The 25,364-nt window shown below is 45.7% G+C and overlaps 1 protein-coding gene across 4 annotated transcripts in view; it reads right to left on the bottom strand.

Moving 5' to 3' along the window:
• The window catches only part of TECPR2 (tectonin beta-propeller repeat containing 2), a 103,029-nt gene that overhangs the window by 15,647 nt on the left and 62,018 nt on the right, over nt 1–25,364 (bottom strand). For 3 of the 4 annotated variants that reach the window (XM_058567746.1, XM_058567744.1, XM_058567743.1), the window contains exons 16-17: nt 23,644–23,877; nt 16,178–16,326 (exon numbers count right to left, since the gene is read on the bottom strand). In XM_058567746.1, coding sequence (XP_058423729.1) covers nt 16,178–16,326; nt 23,644–23,877 — 383 coding nt within the window. Of the gene's footprint in view, nt 1–13,835; nt 15,132–16,177; nt 16,327–23,643; nt 23,878–25,364 lie in introns of those variants that run through there. The other variant, XM_058567745.1, reaches the window with a different exon arrangement.

Below are 25,364 nucleotides of genomic sequence, written 5' to 3'. Positions count from 1 at the left end.
GCGGGCGTCACCCCCCCTTTCTGGCCTCATGGTTGGCTCGGTCCCACAGCACTGGGCTTGGGCTCTAAGCAAACAGGGCTTCTCACCTTCCCAGCTTATTTACATTACTCTGCCTGGACACCCCCTTGTGAGACTGCTGACGACACCCTCCCTGCTCTGCAAAGCCCAGCTCATGAACTGCCTGCTTCCTCAGTCTTCTGAAGGACCCCTGTCCCCATCTACCAGTCCAAAGGAGCCCCTATTCAGGATCATCCCACTGGGCCTTCTCCAGTGCGCCCTCCTCACCTTACTCCCTTCTAGCCCAGGCAGACTTGGAGGGAATCGAAAATGCTTTTCATTTTCACAACCCGTTGAGCTCCAAGGGTGGCGGGGTTTCACAGAGCCCTTGCTCAAGAAATGTCCATGAAATTGGCATTCCAGGGGACAGCAAGGCCCAGGTAAGTCCGAACAATAATTTGGTGGGAGGGCAGTACAACTAACTCCAGGCTCAAGAGAAAACAGTGCCTCCTACTAACAAAAACGCTGGCTTTTCTGTTTCAAGAGCTCTCCAAAAACGATTTGGGGCTGAAAGGGATCCTGGAGACCAGCTAAACCCAACTCCCTCATATTCTGGGTGAGCAAACCGACACCGAGAAGTGAGGGGACCTGCCCATGGCAGAGCTGAGTCTAGAACTGAGGTGTCCGGGGGCTCAGACCAGAGTTCTCCAAGCCTCCTTCCAGCAAGCTGAGCCTTTACCTAAGGAACGAACACACACACAGACACACACACACACACACACACCCCTCAGCCAGAATGTGAATAAATCCAGTCTATAAGAAAAAAAATTTGAAAATTTTACAGCCAATGGACATGTTTATCTAGACAGATCATTTTGGAATGGACCTTATGTGAACCTGGATGAAATTCAGCAGGAACATTTCAGGAACACCGAGGTGGATTAATCAGAGAGCCTGCAAAGCAGCACAAATCACACTGGAAAGACACCTTCTGGAAACAAGCCCTAACCCAAAGGCGCTGTGGTCATCAAAGTGGCCAGCTGCGCTTTCTACATGCCTTTCCTTCCCCTCCAGGTTGTCTCCCTCTCTGTTTTAATTAACCTTTAATCCACCTAACATTTGTGAGACATTGCAAACTTTATTTTCCCTCGAGGATTTGCAGTGTGCACCGAGTACCCCAATGTTGTAGTAAAGCTTGCAGGGGCCACTGAGGCACGGGGTTGTTTGGTCCTTTGTCACACAGCCCCCACAGTTGTTGTACTCTCTGACTGGTGTTTGGTTTTTTGAGTTCTTCTGTGTTTTCCCCTGTAGCAGATCCTCTTGCTGCTTCTATTCCTTCTACTTTCACATAAGTTGGCAAACCAGACACTGATGTTAACAGGCCTGTATTTAAAGTACCAGTAGGCTCTCAGGCGAGCAAGGGCCAAGGAGCTGGGAGGCCTGGACACTGCCATCTTTTCCTCCGACTCAGTGTGTGACCTGGAGCAGATCCCCTCCCCCTGGGCTCTGTGTCCTCAGCAAGAGGGTGAGCCAGATGACCTCGAGGCTCCCCTGACTGGGTTTTCACGCTCTGACTCTGAGGCATGGCGGCCCCGGGGCCTGCTGTGCCAAGTCCTTGGTCCTCATTGCCCCACAGACCAGCAGTCCACCATCTGAGGCCCAAGGAGCCCTGGCTCTACAAGCTGCCCTAGGATCCCTGTGGAAGGCACCTGGGCAGTTTCACAGGAGCAGCTCTCCTGTTATTTGTTCAACACATTTGGCATAAGTGCAAGATTTTATTGGAAGAATGAGTTCTACTGCTAACATTGTTTGAAAACTGCCGACCTAGCTGAGTGAAGCTACTGGACGCTGGGTTCTGGACAACAGGACAGTTCCTCTGCTTCTTTCTTCTTCTAGTCAGCAAAGACGACTGGACGACTGTGCCCAGCTGTGGTCAGTGTGGCAGTGACACGGGAAGACTGCAGAAACCTTTTCCCAGCTGCACTGGCCCCTAGCGTCTCCGACAGCTTATCATACACAGCCGCTGCTCAGACAGACGCCCTGGCGCCGGGGCCCTGCGCACCGGCTGCTGCACAGGCCAGCTCTGGCACTGGCCCACTGGAGGAGTGACGCCCAGACAGCAAACGTCCCCGGACACGACCTTTTGGCTTGTTCCTCCGAGATCACATGCAGACCCTTCCGGGTGCTCACATTTTTTTCGGGGCACACGCACGTCAGCTGGGACAGGGTGCCTGGATCTTTGTTTAAAGCACGGGTCATCCGGGTGTGAGAGGCTGGCGAGCCTGCTGCTGGGCTTGGGCAGCCCATCCGCACCCTGGAGGTCCTTCCTTCACAGCCTTCCAGAGCAAGAGGTTAGAGCCGAACGTCCCAGGCAAGGGCAATATTTCTTAGGGACAGGATTTGAGGAGAAGATAGCTCAAAAACATCAGGTGTTCAAATGGAGCGACAGGAAAAAAGGCAACATGGGAAAAAAATCAAGGAAGTGGCAAAAACAATTTAATTTTCCTCAAAATGGGGCTGTTACGTCCAACAAGAGCATTAGACACCATTTTTGGAGTCTTACCCCTTCACTTGTGGGCAGCACCGCTGTGTTCACCAAACACCTCAGTGTAATGGGGAGCCCCAACAACACCTCACACCACTCAGAGACGTTCTGAGAGGCAAGGGACGCGGACACCCTCTGAGGAGCGATAACACCACAAGTGTGAGTCGGAAGGGATGATCGACACCCGCGGTCCTCAGCATTAGGAATGTCAGGACCACTCGTGGAAGTCTGACCCAGAGCCTCCTGAGCAATGACAACAGAACTCACACACATCTACCCTCTCACTCCCTTCTGAAGCAACACTCCAGTGAGAGAGAGAGAGTTAAAAATAAGGTTCAAATCTCACAAGGATAGGGAGAATGAGAGTAGAAAACAGCCACACAACTCTGGAAGCTGGAAAGTGGTGGGCGAGTGGTAAATGCCTTGGAGGGCCTGGAAGGCCAAAAGCTACTGACCCCAGGGACTCCCCAGCAAACAGCCAACAGCCAACAGCCAAGCAGACTGTCGTGCAGAGAGCCCAGGCAACAAGCTCCATGGATGCTCTCAGGGCTTCCAATCAGCCTCCTGTGCCGCACACTTATGACCATGATCACCAACATCTTAGGAAAGCCTCTGCCGTGGAGAAGTCAAGAGAGAGACAGAAACAGACAACTCAGGGATGTGGAGACCGCGCAGGAAAAGAAACTTCCAACATCCTTGAGGACAAAAGACAATTTGACAACCGTGAAACAGCAACAGGAACTTCCAGAAATTAAAACATGATCACAAAATAATCCAACAGAAGGTCTTTAGGCTAACGTTGAAAACGTCTTCTAGAAAGTAGGATAAAAGTTTCAAGAGATAGAAAACAGAAGAGAAAAGGTGAGAAAAGTGGAGGGCAGTTTAGGAAGTCCCTGGTACATAAGCAGGACCCTCGGAAGGAGCAAAGAGAGAAACAGGAGGGGCAGACGCAGGAGGGGACGGCCAGCAGGATAACAGGATGCCTCCCAGAACAAAGGTCACGAGCTCCAGGCTGAAAGGGCTCGCTACACAAACAACAACCAGGCCCTCCCCCGGGCACATCACTGTCTATCTGTTCTCAGGACACTGGGAACAAAGAGATCTTACAAACTGCTAGAGAGAAAACAGGTCAAATATCAAGGATCAGGCATCAGAATGGCTTCAGATTCTCAACAGCAATACTGGACGCCAGGAGATGGAGGAAAATCTTCAAAATTCTAAAGGAAAATTATTTCCAACTTAGACCACTGTACCCAACCAAGGTCAAGGGTGAACGTGGGCAGAAAACTCTTTAGACATGCAATGTCTCCAAAAGTTACTCATCATGAACCCTTCTCAGGAACCAACTGGAGGATAAACTCCACCAGAAACAAGAAAGAAGACACGGGGTCCAGGAGAGGGATCTAACAAACGAGGGAGGCAAAGGGCGATCCCAGGTCGACAGGGTGACGAGGCCAGACTGGAGATGGCCAAAGCATGCAGGAGAGATCTCTCCACGAGGATGAACTGGATAGAGCCTGATGTGTCCAAGTGTATGGAGAGGAAACTGAAACAACTGGCAGAGTTTGGGGTTGAATGTGTAAAACCATATAGAAAACTAGATGGAAAAACAAGACAATTATCAAGTCAAGGGAAAACAGAGAGTCGTACAGATAAGAAAATGAAGCATAGCGTACTCCCTGGCCCAGTTGTGAAGAGCATGTACCCCGTCATGGCACTGCAGAAGAGCATGTACCCCGTCGTGGCACTGCAGAAGAGCATGAACCCCGTCACAGTACTGCAGAAGAGCATGAACCCCGTCACGGCACTGCAGAAGAGCATGTACCCTGTCACGGCACTGCAAATGCCGAGCAGAGCTGTGGCTATGGGAGGATGGAGGCAGGAAGGCAGGATGCATGGCTGGGGGGACAAGGTGACGAAGGAGCTCTGCATCCTTCTCTTCCAGCGGGAAGTCAACTGAAAACACCTAGAGCTAAAAGAACCGAGAAGTATCTCCTGTTAAAAAAGAAACAAGAGGCCCCAAATGGAGTCACTTGTGCTAAGCCTCATGTTAGCAAACCAAGACTTAATACCTAACCTAACTGCAGTGTCAGCCTCTCCCAGGAATGTGATCTTTAACCAGTCCATCTGGAATTACCTGATCAGCACTAGTGAGGTCATCTGCCCAACAGACCTCTGCCTTCCCCCAGAGTAAAGCGACCTTGCCTGAAACAATCCTTTCTTTTGTTTATGACTTCTTTGTCCCATCCCCTTTCTGCCTTTAAAAACCTTCCATTTTGTGCAGCTCCTCAGAGCTCCTTTCTATTTGCTAGATGGATGCTGCCCAATTCATGAATCGTTAATAAAGCCAACTAGACCTCCAAATTTACTCAGTTGAATTTTGTTTTTTAACACTCCCTAAGCACTTATTCAGGGATATGAAGCTAAAAGAAAGTAGTTCTCTAGAGAGGGGAAAATGGGTGGGGAGACTTGTTTCTTGTAGCACAACTTGTAGAACTAGCTGACACATTAACCTAGTTACTTATGTATGTGACTTTGATTAAAATGAAAACCAACCAACCAATATGTCCAAGCCCCACTCCAGACCTGCTGAGTTTACCTAAAGGGGAGGGACCCAGGCCTGGATATTTTGAACAAAGCCTCAGACGGTCCTCCGGTGGATCGGATTCTTCACTTTAACGCTCAGGAAATGAAGGGCCAGTGAGTTTGGGTAGCATTCCCAACATCACTTGGTCTCATATGGAAAAAAAGTACTAGTTCAGGTTCTTCTGACTTCAAGTAACAGACTCTGCCACTGGTGGGGACAGTCTTGGGTGGCAGGGCTCCAATATGCTGTTGTCTCCCTGAGCACTGTACCCTACTGTGGCGAGGAGAGGCTCTCACAGGCCTTCTGGGTGAACGCCAACATGCCGACTTCCTGCTGAGATTTCAGAGGGGGGAGAAACATGATTGTGCCCAACTAAATCGGGTCCCACAAGTCCCTGATCTTGGAGGTAAGTTTTCCCTTCATTTCATATGTACAGAAAAGTTTTTTTTGTTTTTGTGAGGAAGATTAGCCCTGAGCTAACATCTGTTGCCAATCCTCCTCTTTTTGCTGAGGAAGATTGGCCCTGAGCTAACATCTGTGCCCATCTTCCTCTACCTTATATGGGACATCACCACAGCATGGCTCGATAAGCAGTGTGTCAGTCTGCGCCTGGGATCCGAACCCGCACACCCCGGGCCACCGAAGCGGAGCGTGCGAACTTAACCGCTACGCCACTGGGCCAGCCCCATGGACAGCAAGTATTTTTGAAGGAGTATTTTAGGTATTTTTTGCTATCTTGAATCTGTTGGAAAGTAGAAGAGGTGAATTAACATTTACTATGAGTTTTCTTTGTGCCAGGTACTTTATATACATTATTGAATTTCCCCTCCAAATTTTATTATGAAAAATTTGAAACAGACAAAAATGTTGAAAGAATTTTACAGGGAACACCCATATACCCACTACCAATAACATTTTACTACACTTGCTTTTTATATATCTATCCATCTGTCTATCCACCCATCAATCCATCTTATTTTTGGATGCACCTCAAAGTAAGCTAGACATCAGTACAGTTTCCCCAAAATACTTCAACACACTCCACCACTGTGCAGGGGCTGGTGGTGCAGGGCAATCCCATCCAGGGAATGCTCATGGCTACTGTAGCAACACACACACAAACCAGTGACTCTTAGAAAGCAGAAATTCTGGCCCCGCGCTTACAGAGCTGTGGGAGCAAGTGCCGCCAGGGTCTCAAGGTGGTCAGAGGGCTCTCACAGAGGCAGTGTTGGTGCAAGAATGGAAAAGCAAGCAGCAACATGGCAGGCAGACAGGACGGAAGGGTGTCTCAAGTCGAGGGAGCTGTGACGCATGAGCAATGACCAGAAAGGCATCATTGTGCCAGAGCACGGGGGGCTTATGGGTAGGCTGGGCCAGGGCAGCCTGTCACCAATGCAGGGCCACTGCAAAGCTTGAAGCTGGGCCGAGTGGCCTGGTCAGACTGTTCTAGGAAGGAGCCTGCTTGAAGGCTGTGACATAATTCCCTAATTATAAAAAAGATTTCCAACCAATTACAGGAAAATATGAAAAATAGAGATGAATATTATAATCACTCATAATTCCTTGATCAAAAATAGTAATCTTTGTTGTAGCTTCTTCTAGGTATTTAGTGGGATTATATTGTTTTTTGTTTTTGTTTTTTACAAAAGTGGAACCACACCATATACAGCACGTCAGAGTACACTGTAGCACAATAAGAACAGACACTGTTTACCGGTTGCGTGCGAGGGGCCCCAGGCGTTGCACACACATCGTCCTTCATCCTGGCGGCAGCCGGGAGAGACAGATCGCCCTCAGGCCCCAAACAGGAGCCCCTGCACAGGAGGCCGGGTAACATTTCCAGGAAGTGGTAAAGGCCAACTCCGAAGCCACTAAAGCCACTCCACTCGGAACATTTCTCCTTATCAATACTCGCCAGCACACGATTTTAAATGGCCTTTCAAAGTACCTCCTCAATTATTTATAACAACTGTCACGGTAGTAACTCACTAAGTGGACTCTCCACCACAAGGGTGGTGCCATGTCTGCCCCATTCCCCTCACAACTTCACCGCATGAACAGAACATAGTCAAGTTTTCACTACTATAAATGTACTGTGAGCATTTCTCCACGGGAATATAAATTCTTCTGGGAGGCAAGGCGTAAGAGTCGTAGCGGGTTTCACTGTATGAATATGTCACAATTTAACTCAGCCCCTTCACGGCAAATCCTTGGTAACATCTCCCTTAAGGAGTGGAGACCTCCTCGACACTATGTAATTAGCAATGTTTTTTTTTTCTCTTATTAGAAAACAGGGACTCTCCAACGCAACTCTGTCTACCCTCTGGCACGCTGTGCACCCCGTCCCAGAAGACGGCCATGCCCACCGCACAGGAAGGATGTGCTGTGCTGGTCCTGTCCAGCAATGAGGGGACTTGCTGTGGAGTGCTATCTATTAGGACGAGGAGAAGGATTTAACCCATGGTGTCTGAAATGAGGAGAGAGGGATCTGGTTTAATCATCCCCAGGGATAACTGCATTTTTATTTCAGCAGGGATACGAATCGTCAGAACACCCCAAAACTCTTAGAAGCAGGCACTCGGTTGTAGCCACAGAGCTTGGCTTTGGGGTGTGAGTGCCCCCCTCCTGCTGCCACCGTTCTCCCCTGGTGTGGGTGACCTAAGCCAGGTCACTGGGTGACATCAGAGGGTGGAAGGAGTAAAAGTGTCATCGAAGATTGCTCAGCACAGCCTTAGGTCGGGAGTAAAGAGAATAAAAACTCCTTTCACTGCTCTCTGTTCCGGTGTCCTGAAACAATGTTCCATTCTGATGAGTCAGTGGAAGCCCCAGTTCAGGCAGGCCTTCTGCATTACTAACACTTCTCTAACGAAAGCCTTCCTGTTGGTAGGTGTGAACTTTTCTACAGATCTTGATGTGTAAGTTACATCAAGTTGTATGTCCATCGGCAGCATGTGTGAGCACGCATTCTCACAGGTATTATCTATAATCACGTTTGTATTTTTTTTGTTCATATAGTTAAAAATACCTAAAACAGCTGAATTTATTTATTTATTTTAACAGCTTTATAGATATTTAACTCAAATACCATACAACTTACCCATTTAAAGTGTACAATTCAATGGCTTTCAGTACATTCAGAGTAGCACAACCATTACCACAGTCTATTTTAGAACATTTTCATCACTCCATAAAGAAAGCAGTCACATCTCATTCCTCCCTCCTCTCTGCCCCTGATAACCACTAATCTACTTTCTGTCTCTTTAGATTTTATTCTGGACAGTTCATATAAATGGAGTCATAAAATATGTGGTCCTTTGTGACTGGCTCCTTTCACTGAGCAAGTTTTCAGGGTTCATCCATGTTGCAGCATGTACCAGTCCTTCATTCCTTTTAATTGTCAAGTAATATATCATTGTATGGATATACCATATTTTATTTATCCATTTGTTACTTGATGGAGATTTGGGTTGTTTTCACTTTTTGACTATTATGAATAATGCTGCTATGAACATTCGTGTACAAGATTTTGTGTGGACATAGTTTTCATTTCTTTTGGGTATGTAATTAGGAGTGGAATTGCTGGGTCATATGGTAACTCTATGTTGAGCCCTTTTTTTGTGTGTGAGGAAGATCAGCCCTGAGCTAACATCTGATGCCAATCCTCCTCTTTTTGCTGAGGAAGACTGGCCCTGGGCTAACATCTGTGCCCATCCTCCTCTACTTTATATGGGACGCCGCCACAGCATGGCTTGACAAGCGGTGCATCAGTGTGTGCCTGGGATCCGAACCTGCGAACCCTCGGGCTGCCGAAGGGGAGTGCGCACACTTAACGACTACGCCACCAGGCTGGCCCCTCTCTGTTTAGCCTTTTGTGGTACTGCCTGACTGTCGTCCAAAGCAACTACCATTTTACATTCCCCCCAGCAGTGTATAAGGGTTCCAATTTCTTCACATCTTTGCCAACACTTATTATCATCTGTCTTTCTTATTACATAAAGCAGCTAAATTTAAAACAATTTTTAAAATGTGAGTTTGGCCATTTGCCAGTCATGTTCATCTTGGTTTTCCAGGCAAAGTTGTAATCTAGGTAGAGTGAATGATGGGGAACCGATGGAGCCAGCCCACGTAGGAAGAGTCGCCTAGAGCCTCCCACCACGCGAAGCAAGGGCATGGGGGGTTAGGAAAGAGCGGGGTCTGCTCAGGAGGCGCAGTGGAGTGTATGGGGCGGCAGAGAAGATCTGTGTGAAAGAAGAGGTGAGGCCAAGCTGGGGTGGAGCAGCCGGACCACCCTCACCTTTCTCTCGGCACACGGCGCCCACCATGCCGTGAAACAGCACATCCTCAACTGTGCTTGCTTAGAGCCACTCTCATCCGGACAGAAAATTCTGTAACTGAAGCAGCAAACTCCAAAAAACAAGATGCTAAACACAACTATAAACATTTTCTCCAAATCTTTCCAAATGTTAGCAAGTCTGAAAACTGAGTCATTTGTTTTGAGTACTTTGTTAAAACTTCACCCCAAAACTAGAGGGAGGTTTTACCAGAGAAGAGAACGGGAAACAGAAATAGAGAAACTGTTGCTCATTTTAAAAGGTTTCTGTTGCTTCACTTCACCGTGCCCTGTAGCATTTATTCCCTGCTTCCATTTGTTTCAACTGCAAACACATCCTACACGCAGACCAAGGAGCTCAAGTTGAAGAATAAAGAAAAGGAAGTAGAAAGAAGTCTATGATCAAAACATGCAAACCCTATTTACATTCTAATACTTGGAATCAACCAAATTGTCCTGACTTTCTAAATCCTGTTAATGAAGCCTCATCTCCCCTCCCACTGCCGAACTCATCTTCACAGGACCCTCTGCAATTCTAAGATCTGGGTAGGCTTTGTCCTAAAACACCATGTGTGAGGTCACTGCGCCTGTGGCACGCCACCACGAGGCAGTGCTCCATCACGGCTCCTGCAGTCAGTGTCCTGGCCCACGCCCTGGTCCTCAGCGCCAAGTTGGGGTGACACACACCTGGATTCCAGCTCTGCCACCTGTTAGCTATGAGGCCTCTGGCAACTTTCTGATTCTCCCTGAGCTGGGGTTTTCTCAAAAGGGGACAGGAATAATCACGTACCGGGATGTTTAAGGACTGGATGGAAAGATGTGCAAAAGTACCTAGCTTGGCACAATGGGAGTGCCCAGCAATAGCACCTGTGGTCACTTCTGATCTCAGCAACTGAGCAGTCAGTCCCAGCTGCCCAGGAGAAGCAGGCCCCCCTCGCAGACCATGCTAAGATGGCGGGCCTGGGTCCCAGTCTAGGCCCGGTCACTCACTAGGTCTGTGGTGCCGGACAGTCACTCAACTGTCCTGAGTAACGTGTTTCCTCTGTCAAGTGGGGAGAACCACTCCCGACTCCACCTCCCGGGGTAAACACAGGGTAGGGCAGTGCTCGGAAAAGCATAGTATAAAAGGCCCGTGCAAATGTAAAGCTGGACTTTTTTCCCACAGGAACCAATTTGAAAAGCATTTTGTATCTACAAATTCCACAGCAAAGTGCATTTCTTCCACAGCACGCTAAAGCTAACTGAATAAGAAAATGGGGTTCTATTCAGCGGAGCTACTCGAAATGGTTAATGTTTAACAGCCCATTTAGCAATCGCTACTTTATTCAGAGCACAGCTTTGAGGCCCTTTCATGTGAATTTGTTCTATTTTGGCCATTTTCCCGGGCAAAGCCGTTGATCACTACAATCAACAGAGCACTCCAAGTAAAGCTTTCTTCCTCCAATTTTAGCTTTGCTTCCTAGAGGTTATTCTAGAATCTAAATGGAGAAAGGAAGAAGAATTTGTGGTTTCACGCAGTCCTCGATGTACCTCTGGCTAAGCTGCAACTCAGCCAGGTGCCTGAGTGGCCCCACGGCTGCAGAGAGGCGCACAAGCAGAGCCAAGGCTGCCTGCTGCCCACGGCTCACTGCCCAGCCCCACTCCTGCATCCTGGCCTCTGGCTCGGGAAAAGGCTGAGGCCAAGCACACACTCCAACCCACTCAACAACATCCTTCGCCATCACCCATCCTGCAGACCTTCGACCCAGCAGCCCTTTACCGACCCTGGTACAGCTCTGTGCTGGGACCCTACGCACCTTTACAGTCCAAGATTCCTCTAGGTCTCCCACAGGTGCATGATAAATGTGACAAATACTGCTTGGAACTATCAGAGGAATATCACTAGCAAGCAGAGCACCGTGCACAAGATAGTGTGGAAGAATAAAAATTAGAGTGGAAATAGATGAACTAGAGAATAGAAAAATAGAGAAAAATTAACAAAACCAAAAGACAGTTTTTGAAAAGATCAACAAAATTGACAAACCTTTAGCGAGATTAACTAAGAAAAAAAGAGAGAAGACTCAAATTACTAAAATCAGAAACGAAAGAAGGGACACAACCACCAACCTTATAGAAGTAAAAAGGTTTCTAAGGGAATACTATTCAACAAGTGGATGCCGATAAACTAGATAACATAGATGAAATGAATAAATTCATAGAAAGACATCAACTACTCAAATTGAATCAAGAAGAAACAGAAAATTCTGAATAGACCAATAACAAGTAGAGACTGAATTAGCAATCAAAGAATATCCCAGAAAGAAAAACCCAGGCCTACACTGTGGAATTCTAACAAATGCTTAAGAATAATTAACACCAGTCTCTCAGAAACTCTTCCAAAAAATATAAGAGAAGGAAACACTTCTTAACTCATCTAAAAGGCCAGCATTACCCTGATACCAAAACAGACACAAGATAAGAAAACCAAAGACCAATCTCCCTCATGAATATGGACACAAAAATCCTCAACAAAATACTAGCAAACCAAACCTAGCAACACATACAAAAGATTATACATCATGACCAGGTAGGATTTATCTCAGAAATAAAAGGTGATTCAACATACAAGTCAATCAATATAATACATCATATTAACAAAGGAGAAAACCCACATCATCATCTCAATAGATGTAAAAAAAAGCACCTGACAAAATCCAACACTCTTTCATGATAAAAACACTCAACAAACTAGGAATAGAAGGGAATTTCGTCCACCTGAAAAAGGGCATCTACAAAAAACACACAGCTAACATCATTATTTAATGGTGAAAGGCTGGATGCTTTCTCCTAAGGTGAGGAACAAGACAAGGATAGCCACTCTCTCCACTTCTATTCAACACTGTATAGGAGATTCTAGCCAGGGCAATTAGGCAAGACAATGAAATAAAAGACAACCAGATAGGAAAAGAAGTAAAACTATCTCTATTTGTAGACGATATGATCTTGTATAAATCCTAAAGAATCTACAAAAAAAGTTACTAGAATAAACAGTTTACCAAGGTTTCCAGATACAAGATCAATATACAAAAACTTATACTAGCAATGAACAATCTGAAAATGGAATTAAGAAAACAATTTCATTTATAATAGCATCATTTATAATAGCATCAAAAAGAATAAAAGACAGGAATAAATTTAACAAAAGTAGTATAAAACATAGACTCTGAAAACCATAAAACTGTCTAAAGAAATTAAAGAATATCTGAATAAATGCAAAGACATCCCATGTTCGTGCACTGGAAGATTTAATACTGTTAAGATGGCAATATTTCCCCAATCGCTCTACAGATTCAACACAATCCCTATCAAAATCCCAGTTGACATTTTTTTGCAGAAATTGACAAACCAATCCTAAAATTCATATAAATATGTGAAGGAGACAGAGCAGCCAAAACAATCTTATAAAAGAAAAATCATTTCCTGATTTCAAAATTTACGACAAAGCTACATAATCAGCACTGTGCAAAACTGGCATAATGATAGATATACAGATCACTGGAACAGAGCTAAGAGTCAGGTAATAAATCCTTACACTATGATCAATTGATTTTGACAAGGCTGTTAAGACAATTTAACAGGGAAAGAATAGTCTTTTCAATAAATGGTGCTGACATAATTGGATATCCACATATAAAAGAATGAATTTGGATACCTTCCTCACACCATATACAAAAATTAACTCAAAAGAAATCAAACACCTAAATGTAAGAATTAAAACTATAAAACTTCTAGAAGAAAACATAGGTCTAAATCTTACTGACCTTGGATCAGGCAATGGTTCTTAGATAGGACACCAAAAGCACAAGCAACTAAAGAAAAACATGGACAAATTGGACTTTAGCAAAATAAAAAACTTTCGTGCATCAAAGGACACCATAAAGAAAGCGACAAGACAACCCAGAGAATGGGAGAAATATTTGTAAATCATATATCTGGTAAGGGTCTAGTATCCAGAATACATAAAGAAGTCTTACAACTCAACAATAAAAAGACAAATAACCCAATTAAAATATGAACAAAGCATTTGAAAATATAGTTCTCCAAAGAAGATATACAAATGACCAATAAACACATGAAAAGAGGCTCAATATAATTAGTCATTGGGGAAATGCAAATCAAAACCACAATGACATGGGGATGTAATATATAGCATGGTGACTATAATTAATAATATTATATTGCACATTTGAAAGTTGCCATGAGGGTAGATCTTAAAAGTTCTCATCACAAGAAAAAAATTTGTAATTAAGTATCATGACAGATGTTAACTAGACATATTGTGGTGATCATTTCGCAATATACACAAATATCGAATCATTACGTTGTACACCTGAAACTAATATAATGTTTATATGTCAATTACATCTCAATTAAAAAAAAAATTGAATTACAACAAAAAGTGCCAATTTGGATCAGATCAGCTTTCCTTTCTTTACAGAAATGCTCAAATATAAATTGGAACTTTTAGTAACCTGCACAATGTACAAAGTAATCTTTCCTGTTTCAATAAAATTTTTACCCTGTAAGAAAAAAAAATACAATGAGATACCACTTTACACCTACTAGGATGGCTAGAATAAAAAAATTGGTCAAGAAAAATTTTTTGGTGAGGATATGGAGAAATTAGAACCGTTATACATTGCTGGTGGGAATGTAAAATGATGTAGCCACTGTGGAAAACAGTTTGGCAGTTCCTTAAAAAGTTAAACATATAATCATCATATGACCCTGCAATTCCACTTAAAGTTATATACCCAATAGAACTGAAAACATATGTCCACACAAAGACTCGTACACAAATGTTCATAGACACATTATTCATAGCAGCCAAAAAGTAGGAACAGCCCAAATGTCCATCAACTGATGAACAGACAGACAAAATGTGGTCTATCCAAACAATGGAATATTATACAGTCACAAAAAGGAATGAAGTACTAATATAGGCCACAACATGGATGAACTTTGAAAACATGATGCTAAGTGAAAGACGGCAGACAAAAAAGGCCACATATTGTATTATCCCATTTATATGAAATAGGCAAATTCAGAATAGGCAAATGCATAGAAATAGAAAGTAGATTAGTGGCTGCCAGTGGTTAAGGCAGGTGGGGGTTCCAGGAGAAAAGGGAGTGACTACTAATGGGAACAGGTTTCTTTCTGGGGTGGTGAAAAAGTTCCAGAATTGGACAATAATAATTGTTGCATAACTGTGTGAATATACTAAAAACCACTGAGTTGCATACTGTAAAAGGGTGAACTATAACTCTTTAAAGAAATATACAGATGTTAGAATAAAAAAAAAAAAGGACAGTGTTGACAATGACACACCAAAGCAGTCAGGCAACAAGGAGGTGTCCTGTTGACGGAGAATTTAGGAACAGCAGTGGAACTGACTGTAAGTCGGCCTGCCCTCCACTGTCCTCATGCACTAGCAGTGCTCAACAATGCCCGCGAGGCAACAGTCCTCTCTGCCGCGTGGTCTGCTCCCCCCGTGCTGCTGTCAGCGCACCACCGTGAGCAGAGGAAAAGCGAGCACGTGTTATCATTCATCACGAGTAACCTCATGTTTGCACAGGGCTTTCTAACTCACCAAGTGTCGGCACAGACATCGTTCTACTCACTTCCCCATGACCCTGTGAAGAAGGAAGAGCCATATGGAGCCTCCCTGGGGCCATGACCGCTAACCAGTGGCCTTAAAGAACCCTGGACCTGACTCCTGTTCAACTCCAGGGTCTCCCAGCACACGCCCCACATCTGAGGGGCAGGACTGGTGGTCCTCATGATCAGCCCTGCACCTTACCCCTTCACTTCTGCCACCCCATCCCTGGGGGTTCGTGATGCCCAAAATGTAGACAGTTGTGAACACAGGCATTTACCCAAACCCTTGGTTCCCTTCCTGTCTCCATTTAAGTATTTTTTGTTCAAGGACTATCCTATCCACTCTTGCCTCGCTGCTGCCTCTGCATATGGCAACTTCATGTTTTTTCCAACAAAGTCACAAAATGAGGACTAGCAGGAGTTGGAGCAAATAACTCTCACTGAATCACAGGCCCTAATTACACATTTTAACAGAAATATACTTAGCATAGCAACCAGGCCCATTAAATACTTAAGGGTAACTGAATAGTGCACTAGAATCAGACTTCTGATTTGAGTGGTGGAACAGTCAAGAGAAAAAGAAAAACACTCAGAATATACTGTAGACTGAAATACGGCAGAGGTGGGGGCCGGTGGTGGGACAGACAGGAAATAGAATTTCTTCAGGAAAGGCACTCACAAAATGCTGATAATACATTATCTCCATGACAAGATTTTAAGTGACTTTTACTTTCTTTTCTACACTTTTGGGTATTGTTTGATTTTTTTTTTTAAATAATGCTCATTTTGCAAAAAGTTATAAACAAAATATTTTTGAGAAAAGAAAAAACTTCATGTTGGCTCAGATAATCTTTAACAATCTGTTCAGCTCTAAACTCCACAAATATCAAACTCCGTGACTGGGATGCCAATGAACGAGCGTATGTTGATACAAGGGCACGCCCTGTTCCCTGGGCACATGCCTCTGCCCTCACTGGCTAGGAGGCCTACATAAGCAGGCGTGGTTCTTTGCCCATCAACAGCCTCCTAACAGCTTCTGTCCTACTGAGGAGCAAGTTGGTATCACTTAATTTTCGCTTACCTGGACAGGTGGCTCAATCATTATCCAGGCTGGAAGCATCAGACTGGGATTCAGAGGCTGGGTTCCTACGCGGAAGTAAACTCCACCCCTAGAATCACAGGCCCAGATGTGCTGATTTCCACATGCCAAGCTCATCAGTTTTATAGCTCCTGTAGATAAAGAAAAGCGCACACACTAATTACTTTTGTAAAATGACTGGTCTTTATTTAATCTATGAACTTTGATTTTATACTTCAAAGGAAGCGATGAGGGTGTATTTGCAGTTGAACTCTGTGGCCCGGGGACAACATAGCACAGGAGAGTCACCGAGGCCTCCGGCCGCCCTGCCGCCTGCCAGGCACCACACCGCAGTCCTTCTATGCCACAAGTCAAGATGCGTCGGCACACACCCTGAGTCACCGAGCACGGGGATTATTTCTCAATGTGCATCTCCCCCCCCCCCCCCATCGTTAGCTTCAGCAGATACGTGACTATTACCAGCAAATTCTGGATTTGAGGGGAGGACATTTATCTCTAAAGGTAACTTGATCCTAATTAGAACTAAGATTAACTAACCACGCCTCCCAGAATCTTCTTTTTCTTTTTTTCATTTCTTCTTGTTGATTAAACCGATTTTAAGGGGAAAGGAAATGGGAGGAGCCATTAAAGAGAAATTACATTTGATTAATAGTCTATCTGGCAAAAAGAGCAACAGCCAGGGGTTACTGAACAGCTGCTGCAGGAGAGGCTCTCAGCTAAGTCTTTTATATCCTCATTTCAAACCTCGCAACAACAATGCACGGTTATTATTTTCCCAGTTCACACAAGAGGCCATCAGGACTCAGACACGAAGAGATTTGCCCAAGATCCCATGGTGAGAATGTGGCTAAGCCAGGAGGCACAGGGTGGACTAAGGTTTGAACACAAGCCAGCCTGACTCCTCCATATCAGCGACCTCTGACCTCTGACCAGTGAGTACACAGATCTTACGTGTTCAATCAGTTTTGACAAATGAATATACCCAGGTAACCCACCTCCTTATCAAGTTACGGAACACTTTCATCACCCCAGAAAGCTCCCTCAGGCCCCTTCCAGTCAATCTCCTCTGCCCCACAGCAACCACTCTTGTGGCTTCTATCACCAGAGACAGCTGTTCACTGTGGTCTAGATGTTCATACAGCCAGAATCACACGTATGCACTCTCTGGGGTCTGGCTTCTCTCACTCAGTGTAACGTGGGTGAGATTCATCAGTGTCTCTTCTTTTCATTGCTGAGTATTATTCCATCACATGCAAACCCCACAGTTAGTTTATCCAGTCACCTGCTGATGGACATTTGGGCCACTTCCACTTTGTGCTGTTAGGAGTAAAGCTGCTGTAATCATTCTCATGGTTTTTTTTGTTAACATGTATTGTTTTCCTTGAATAATACCTAGGTGTGGGAACTGCGGGGCTATAGGGTAGATGTATGTTTAACTTTTAAATAAACTGCCAGTTTCCCCCTTGTACCATTTTATAAGCCCACCAGCAGTTTCTGCTGGTTGCCCACACCCCCACTCCCAGCATTCCGTTCTGGCACCTTTTTCATGTTGGCCATTCTAGAGGGTGTGAAGTGGTATCCTGTCATGATTTTAATTTGCATTTCCCTGATAACTATTGATGTTGAGAATCTTTTAACGTGCTTATGGGGCATCTGTACATCTTCTTTTGTAAAGTGTCCAAGTCTTCTGCCCATTTTTCAAGTTGAATGGTTTGCCTTCTGATGACTAAGTAAGAGGAAGGGTCATTTTGACTTTAAAGCAGGGAAAAAGGTGGTGCAGCCACATTTGCTGGTGGTGCTGCTCTCGGCCACCTCACACAGTTGTCAGTGGCATCAGATGACAGCCCATGTGTCTGCAACAGAACACACAGGCACAGATCCTGCTGCGTGGAAATCTTGCCACGTGCCTTTAGTATGACACCAACTTAAAAGTATTAATTCACCACTACAGAAAAAAATTCTCAGTATTCCTTTGTACATTTCCTAAAGATGATGATTTCTCTTATATTGAAATTAACTGTATTTTTTCCTTTCTTAATCTTTTATAGGATGTCTTACCAGAGAGTTCAAACTCCCTAAATTTCTCATATTACATATTAAAAAATTTATATCAACCAAAATAAAGTAATTGTAGCAGTAAATTCCAAAAACAGCTGAGAAACAAACGCTCATTTTAAAATGCTAATTAAAAATTAATTTTATGTTGGAGTCTTCAACCTGCCCTAATAGGAACTACAGGCAGTAGCAGATCATAAGAACAGAGTCAGCTGGTGACAAAAACACACTGGGCCAGCATCTCAGAGTTAGCAGTGAATTAACACCACTGCCAACAGAACATGGAGTTCATATTACAAGGAGAACACTCCTTTAGAACAAACATAAAAGGCTGCTGGAATATATACTTCAGTGTATAAACAAATTTATTCTGAAGTGAAGAGACAGGTCAAAAATGAAAACATTTAATTGAGGGCTTTTGTGCAGTTTCCTACCTTACAGAGGGTCTCCCAGGCCGCCTGAACCCAGGTTTATGAGTCTGTTCCACAGAGAAGACAGTCAAGACAGGTGGCAGAGACTACTGCCCTCCCTAAACACTCCATGGCTCCCTCGAAGTCCCTTAGAGTTGGGTGGGGCCTCATTAGTAGTGCTGGACAGTGGGCTGTGAGCAGCAGTGATCTGTCACTTCTTAATTGAAGCAAAAAAGAGCTGGCAAGGGACCTTTCAACTGTCCCCTGCTGCAGTGACCAAGATGGTGGAGCCACAGAGCACCGCAGCAGGATCAGTAAGCTGACAGCCAGGTGACAATGACCCTGAAAGACTGATAGGTCGAGAGCCAACTTCGTGGGAGCAGGAAAGCAACATTCATGGTGTTAAGTCACTGATATCTGGGGCTTCTTACTGCAGCACCACCAGCCTGACTACCACAAATACACTGCCATTCTCCTGCCTCTCCTTGTTTTGTTTTTCCCTCCCATTTAAAAAAAAGTTTTAATTAGTTTATTCAACAGAGCAGACATTTTCCCTTTAGCATTACTTTTTAAACATATATTTTAGAAGAAAAAGCAGCATTTATTTCGTGTTTTACTATTTATAAAACACTTTTCTGCATAAATTACTGCATAATATAACCCTATTTGTTACCTAAAGGCATGAACTGACACTGAATATTTCTTCATTAAATGCTGTGACCAGATGAATTACATTACAAATTGCATTAGTCTGCTAAATATTCCAACGCCTGACATACGCATATCTATGTGTCCCGGAAAATGAAAAGTTATGAGCATCTTATATATCTGTTAAATGATGCAAATTTTCTTCCAAAAACTAGGATTGTAATAAATGACAAAATTCCATATTATCTCTATAACTGGGTTCAATAGCCAGACATTTAATTTAAGAATTCCCTCAATTTAATCTCAGAGCAGCAATTGATTTGGTAATTTGTATATGGGCAGAAAAGAGAGGGACGCTAAGTCTTAAAGATAAAATTAAAGGTAGAAATCATGTTCATGACTTGAAACTTTGCTAAAGTCATCCTTGAAATTGAAATTTCTGCTTGCAATGTGAAAAAGACTGGTGACAGTCCACGCTTTACAATGACCTGGTGCTGCCCAAGGTCAAGGCTGGCACGAGGCAGTCCAGGTCACGTTGTCAGCACCAGAGATGGGCTTTCACTGTTCACACTTTCAGTGTCAGAACACTTATAAAGAAAAGGCCAGGACGAAGAGAAGAACTCAGGTAAACCAGATCTCTAAGCAGCTTTTATAAGCCCAACATCTCCTGCCTCAGGCTCTGGGCAGGCTGATGGCAATGTGGAGCTGGATGAATGAATTATGTGTGATGACATCTTGTACCTGCATGTCAGGCAGGTTTCTTTCTGATTATCAGTAACAAGGAGTCAAAACTCACATCTCAGAATTACCTAGAAATGGGGTTACAAATAATAACAACTTTCCCTGACAGTTTAATTTCCTGCTGGGTCTGGATGTGGTCAAGCACGTGGACACTGCCCGCAGAGCCCCCCACTCTCTGTGTGTAAACACCTCATGAGTCAGACTGGAATGACCGCTGGGACAGAGCAGGAGCAGATGCTCAGGGAACACAGTGGTGAAGGCGTCACGTGGAGATACTGACTGAAGAAAGTTGGGGGGACGGCATGATCTCAGTTGAGGTCTGAAGGAAGAAGAGCTGAAGGAAAGAGCAGGGAGGACACTCTAGGCCATGGGAAGAGACGCCAACACCAGACATGGAAGGCACGGGCATACCGGGAAGAGCAATGACTGGTGGCTGAGCCCCCGCTGCAGGGGGCCTGTGACAGGCAGGCTGGGTCAGGCTTCGAGGGCCCTGGTGCCACCCTGAAGACTGGAACTTGACTCCAGGGGCAACGTGGAGCCATTTAGCACTGAGGGCACAGCCCCGGAGCTGAGTTTTAGGAAGACAGCTCTGGCAACTATAGGGGGAGGTGGGCACACCTGGCACCCCAGGGCAGCAGTGCAGGTGCATGGGGGCTCTAACCCTGGCAGCGGCGGGAGGAAGCAGAGGTAACACAGCCAAGGAGGCCTTTTGGGTTAGATGGAAGAGACACCGCTGACCCCACTGGCCAGTAGAGAAGCACAAACAGCCAGAGAGGGTTCTGCCCTTCCCAGCAGAATTGAGTGGAGGCAGAGGAGTGAAGTCAGGAAAAAGAGTACGTTTGGGAAAGAGAAGTTTGATACTGAACAAAATCCTCACATGCAGCGTCTCAGTCCTGAAGAAGCTGTACTTCTTTTCATTGCTGTGAGCGCCCGCCATGGCCAACTTTAAAAGAACAATGGAGTCTCTCCATTAATCCAGGTAAGTAATGCAAAGCAGCATTAATGTTACCTAGATTACTACACTCTCTATTCACTGCTGTTTGGTGCGTGCAGCCTGACGGCAGCCTGCCATGGACACTCACGTGGGTTCTGGGCAGGTAACACACACCTGAACTCAAAATCTACATTTCCTAACTTAAATAATAATTTAAAAAACCCCTTGATTCACCTGTTTCTCCCACAGGCTACACAGACCAGACCTGGAGAGAGCTGAATGACAGAACATCTGGTGGCCCTGGCCTGCCTTTTGCTGCCCCCTACCCTGGCACAGCGGAAGGCCAGCATCCCTCTCATTGCACCCTGCCCACCTCCCCTACCCGAACACAAATCCTACCAACTCTAGACTTGCTGCACTCTCCCAGGAAGTTCAAAAAATGGCAAAAGGAGCCTTTATCCATCATTTCAGTATCAGCTAGTAACCCAGGCAAATAAACAAAATCTAGAGCTTAGAGCAAGATAAAGACTAAGAAAAGCAGTGCCTCCTGTAACCACCCCACATCGTGCACATGGTTAAACCCAAGTGAGCACTCCCCCACCAGCCTGAGGTCATGCAGCTAATGACGGCTTGAGAGTGACCCCAAGCAGGATGTGTCACAGCTTCTAGGATGTCACATTTTCCTGAGACAGCTTATATGTATACAGGATGCCTTGCATCATCTCTCTGGGGTGAGGACTGCTGTTCCCATTAGAAAGGTAAGAAACAGAGGTTTAAAGGTAACCCAGCAGCTTGCCCAGCATCCTAGAGCCTGCTTAGGGCCCAGTTCTGTCAATTCCACCAAAGCTGAGTTTCTCCCTAGAAAGAATGGCCACCACCCCAGTGAAGCCCAAATGGGCACCTCGGAGACCTGCAACACTAGCCAGCTAGCCAGTGCCAGGAGGACCAGACTGAACTGGAAGGGAGGCATGAGCTGTGGGCTGGAGCCTGGAGGCAGAGCTGGCTCCAGCAGTGTGGAGCCTGGCACAACAGCCATTCACTCTGTACCCAGTGCAGTGCAATGGCCTCCTCTGAGGGACTGGGAGCGGGTGGCGCCAGGGAAACAGCTCTGCTTCGGACCCAGATCTCGCAAATGAGCATCGCCTCCCACAGCTCTCAAGATTTAAGAGCGGGTAGGACACAAGGCATGCCTCGGCCTTTTTACCTCCGGAAGAACTAGTGGCATCTCCCACATTGGTCTGGCTGGGGCTGTTGGAGAAAGGTTCAGGCCAGCAGGATCTCTGAACAAATGAAAGGCTTCCTGGGGGCAGGCAGGAGGGCCACCCAGCACCAGCATCCAAGGCCACCACCAGCCGTAGCCTCGTCTGGTCAGTCACTGTCAGTAATGGCGGCTGGCAAAAGCTCTCAAAAGCTCAAAGGTGACCAGCTCTGGTGCTGGGAGTAGGTTCAAAAGACAAGCTATGAGGTTAAAAGCATAAATAATCAAAACGACCCTGGAAAACTCCTAGCTTTGGAACAGAGCTTGCTTCTTTAGTTGAGAACCACCCTGCTTCTCTAGTTAAGCTGGATTATGTTTGGGGCCTTGTTGGACAAAAGAATGACAGTATCTCTGCACAGCACCCTGCAGGAGCCACACGGGCTGAGATCAGCTGTGTGGGATGGCGAGAGGCCCCTGCCAGTTGGAGATGCTGCCAGAGGCTGCCAGGGAGGGAGGCAGACTACGAGTCCTCCCTCTCTTTTTTCTTGCTTTCTTTCTCCTTCTCCTTTTTTTTTTTTTTTTTTAATGAGTACATGTGGTTGAATTCTCAAACATTAAATGCCTGTACGACTCAATTCTCACACCTAACAAACAAAATACTGGTTGTCAGTTTACCAAAATGGGAAACTGTACGGCAGGGAAGTATTCCTAAGGCTCACATGGACCCTCTGGAGGTGCCTGGCGCAGCCTCCACCTTCAGACAAGTCTCCGCCTTCAGATAAGCCCCACCTAAGCTGCCGCGCACAAGAATTTGCCCAGAGAATAACCTAATGCTGTGGGCTCATTCTATTATCCTATTTCTTAGATACAAATAAATTATTTATAAATGGCATCATGCTCCTTGGCCTGCTCTGGAACCCCTGGGGGGAGATTCGGAGAAGAGCAGTTAGGAAATGTACATCTTCCTTCAGTGTGGTCGAGCAAGAATCCACACCAGCTTGTTGAGCAGCTGTTCTGTGCTGGGCGCTATTCTAGCTGTGGGGGAGACAGGTAAATGTGCCACTGATCCTGGTGTGGGGCACTCACATTTTTCCAGACTTAGAGGGCAGAAGGCAATGTGCCATATTCAGACAGAATGGCAGAGGCAGCTGCATGGGTGGTATTATTTCAAGCAGTTCTTAGTGGCAACTTTCTCTGACTGTATGCTCTGCCTGGGTTCTAGGTTCTGCAAATCTCGCAAACCTCAAGTGGTCGGGAGTAAGGCTCCTTACAAAATTAAGAGGCCCATTTAGTCTGCAAGAGTACCTACTCAATCTCCTGAAATCCAGCAACTTACAAAATGTCATATAAAAATTCACACAAGTTGAACACGGGCCCTAGAACTTTTGTCAGATGTCACATTCTGATGCAGCTTTAAAGCAGAGTCATGGCGCCAGGGAGCGTACTCACGAGACGGCCATACCTAGCTGGGAAAGGTCCAGCCTCGTCCAGTGCATGCCCGTGGGGCAGCTCTTGGAGAGCGTCCTGATAAACACCTGGCCGAGGCTGTCTAGGGCCCACAGAGCATCTTGGCAGGCGGCGTACGCCCTCATCTCGGCGTCGGGAGGCAGCTGCACGGTGGACGGGCGCGACTGGGCGTTCTGGGCGCTGACACTATACAGGTCCTTGCTGCTCTGGCACAGCCACAAGGAGCTTCCTGTGGAAAAGGTTCACGTTCGTCACTGATGAATTGCACAAGGCAGCCTTTGCCTTCAGGCAGCTGGCACCTGATGGCTCCTGCTCCCACACTCCTCACTCACTACTGCACGGCAGGAGCGCTCAATGTGCTTTAAGTTAGACGTCAGAAGAACACACCATGACCAGCCAATTATGAGCTGGAAATGAGCCCGAGTATTCTAAAGAAATGAAAGAAAGTAGGGTTTATGACATTTTATGAAGGCTAGCGTTGGCTTAGTGGCTCTGACCTTGGACATTTTTTAACGGGCTGGGAAGTCTTTAACTTGGCGTATTTAATCAGCGCTCCAGAGGGAGTAAGGTTGGCAAATCCTCAGAAGGACGATACCAAGGTACTTCCCTGTTCTCCTGGTCATGGGCTTGGGGGGTGCTGGCAGGGTGGGGAGGATGCTAGAGAAGGGTTGGAAAGCTGGAAAGCCTTCTCTTCTCATCCTCACCTCAAAATGATATCTTTTCATTCCCTCTACCATTTTTAGGTGTTTTTTTTTTTTAATAATTTTTATTTATTTATTTATTTTTCCCCCAAAGCCCCAGTAGATAGTTGTATGTCATAGCTGCACATCCTTCTAGTTGCTGTATGTGGGACGCGACCTCAGCATGGCCGGAGAAGCGGTGCGTCAGTGCACACCCGGGATCCGAACCCGGGCCGCCAGCAGTGGAGTGCGAGCACTTAACCGATAAGCCATAGGGTCGGCCCCCATTTTTAGGTTTAATAGATCCAGTTTAAAATGCAAATAACCCTTGGGGAAATTAAAACCTCGGTCACAATACATTATCTAAAGTATTACCTAAAACTTGTGGCCCGATATATTTTGGAGCTCAAAATTTTTTTGGATTTTGAAAACCTAAGGTAACGGGTATGCCACATATTTAAGTGACAGACCCGGGAAGCCAGGCGGCACCCCCTACTGAAGTCCAATAACGTTCCTACAACAAAATGTGTACATAGTCACAATCCACAGGATAAATAAAGACTGTAAGTAGCCTCACATCAGTTCAGGCCAGCAAAAAATCTAGAGTTTTCAAAGCTTACTGATTTCAGAATTGTGGTCAGAACAATCTGGAGAGGAAGCATTTTATTGTACTGACCAAGTAATCCACATCCTAGCGGGACTAATGGCTTTAACTAACCAACTGCATCGTCTGAACTATCGACTTCATGGCATCCTCTCATTTGACCCTCTGCAATCCGGGGAGAAGGCTTCAGCGACTTCCCGGAGGACTCACCTAACTGCCCAGGCTCCCAGCTCACTGGGTAGCTGCAATGCCTCTCTTGGCTCCAAACCTCACACTCCAGGAAGGGCTGTGAATTCTGACCAGAGTCCAGAGGAAGTCTGCCTCTGCAGGGAAGGTCTGCCTTAACAGGGGCACAGCTGTGGGACTCAGGCTAGCCAGAGGCTGTAAACCAGACAGAAACAGTAAACCAGACAGAAACAGGCTGCTAGGAGG

The sequence above is a fragment of the Diceros bicornis genome, chromosome 24, assembly GCF_020826845.1.
Source record: "Diceros bicornis minor isolate mBicDic1 chromosome 24, mDicBic1.mat.cur, whole genome shotgun sequence".
NCBI classification, from domain to species: domain Eukaryota; kingdom Metazoa; phylum Chordata; class Mammalia; order Perissodactyla; family Rhinocerotidae; genus Diceros; species Diceros bicornis.
This window is presented reverse-complemented; position numbering and strand designations above follow the sequence as displayed.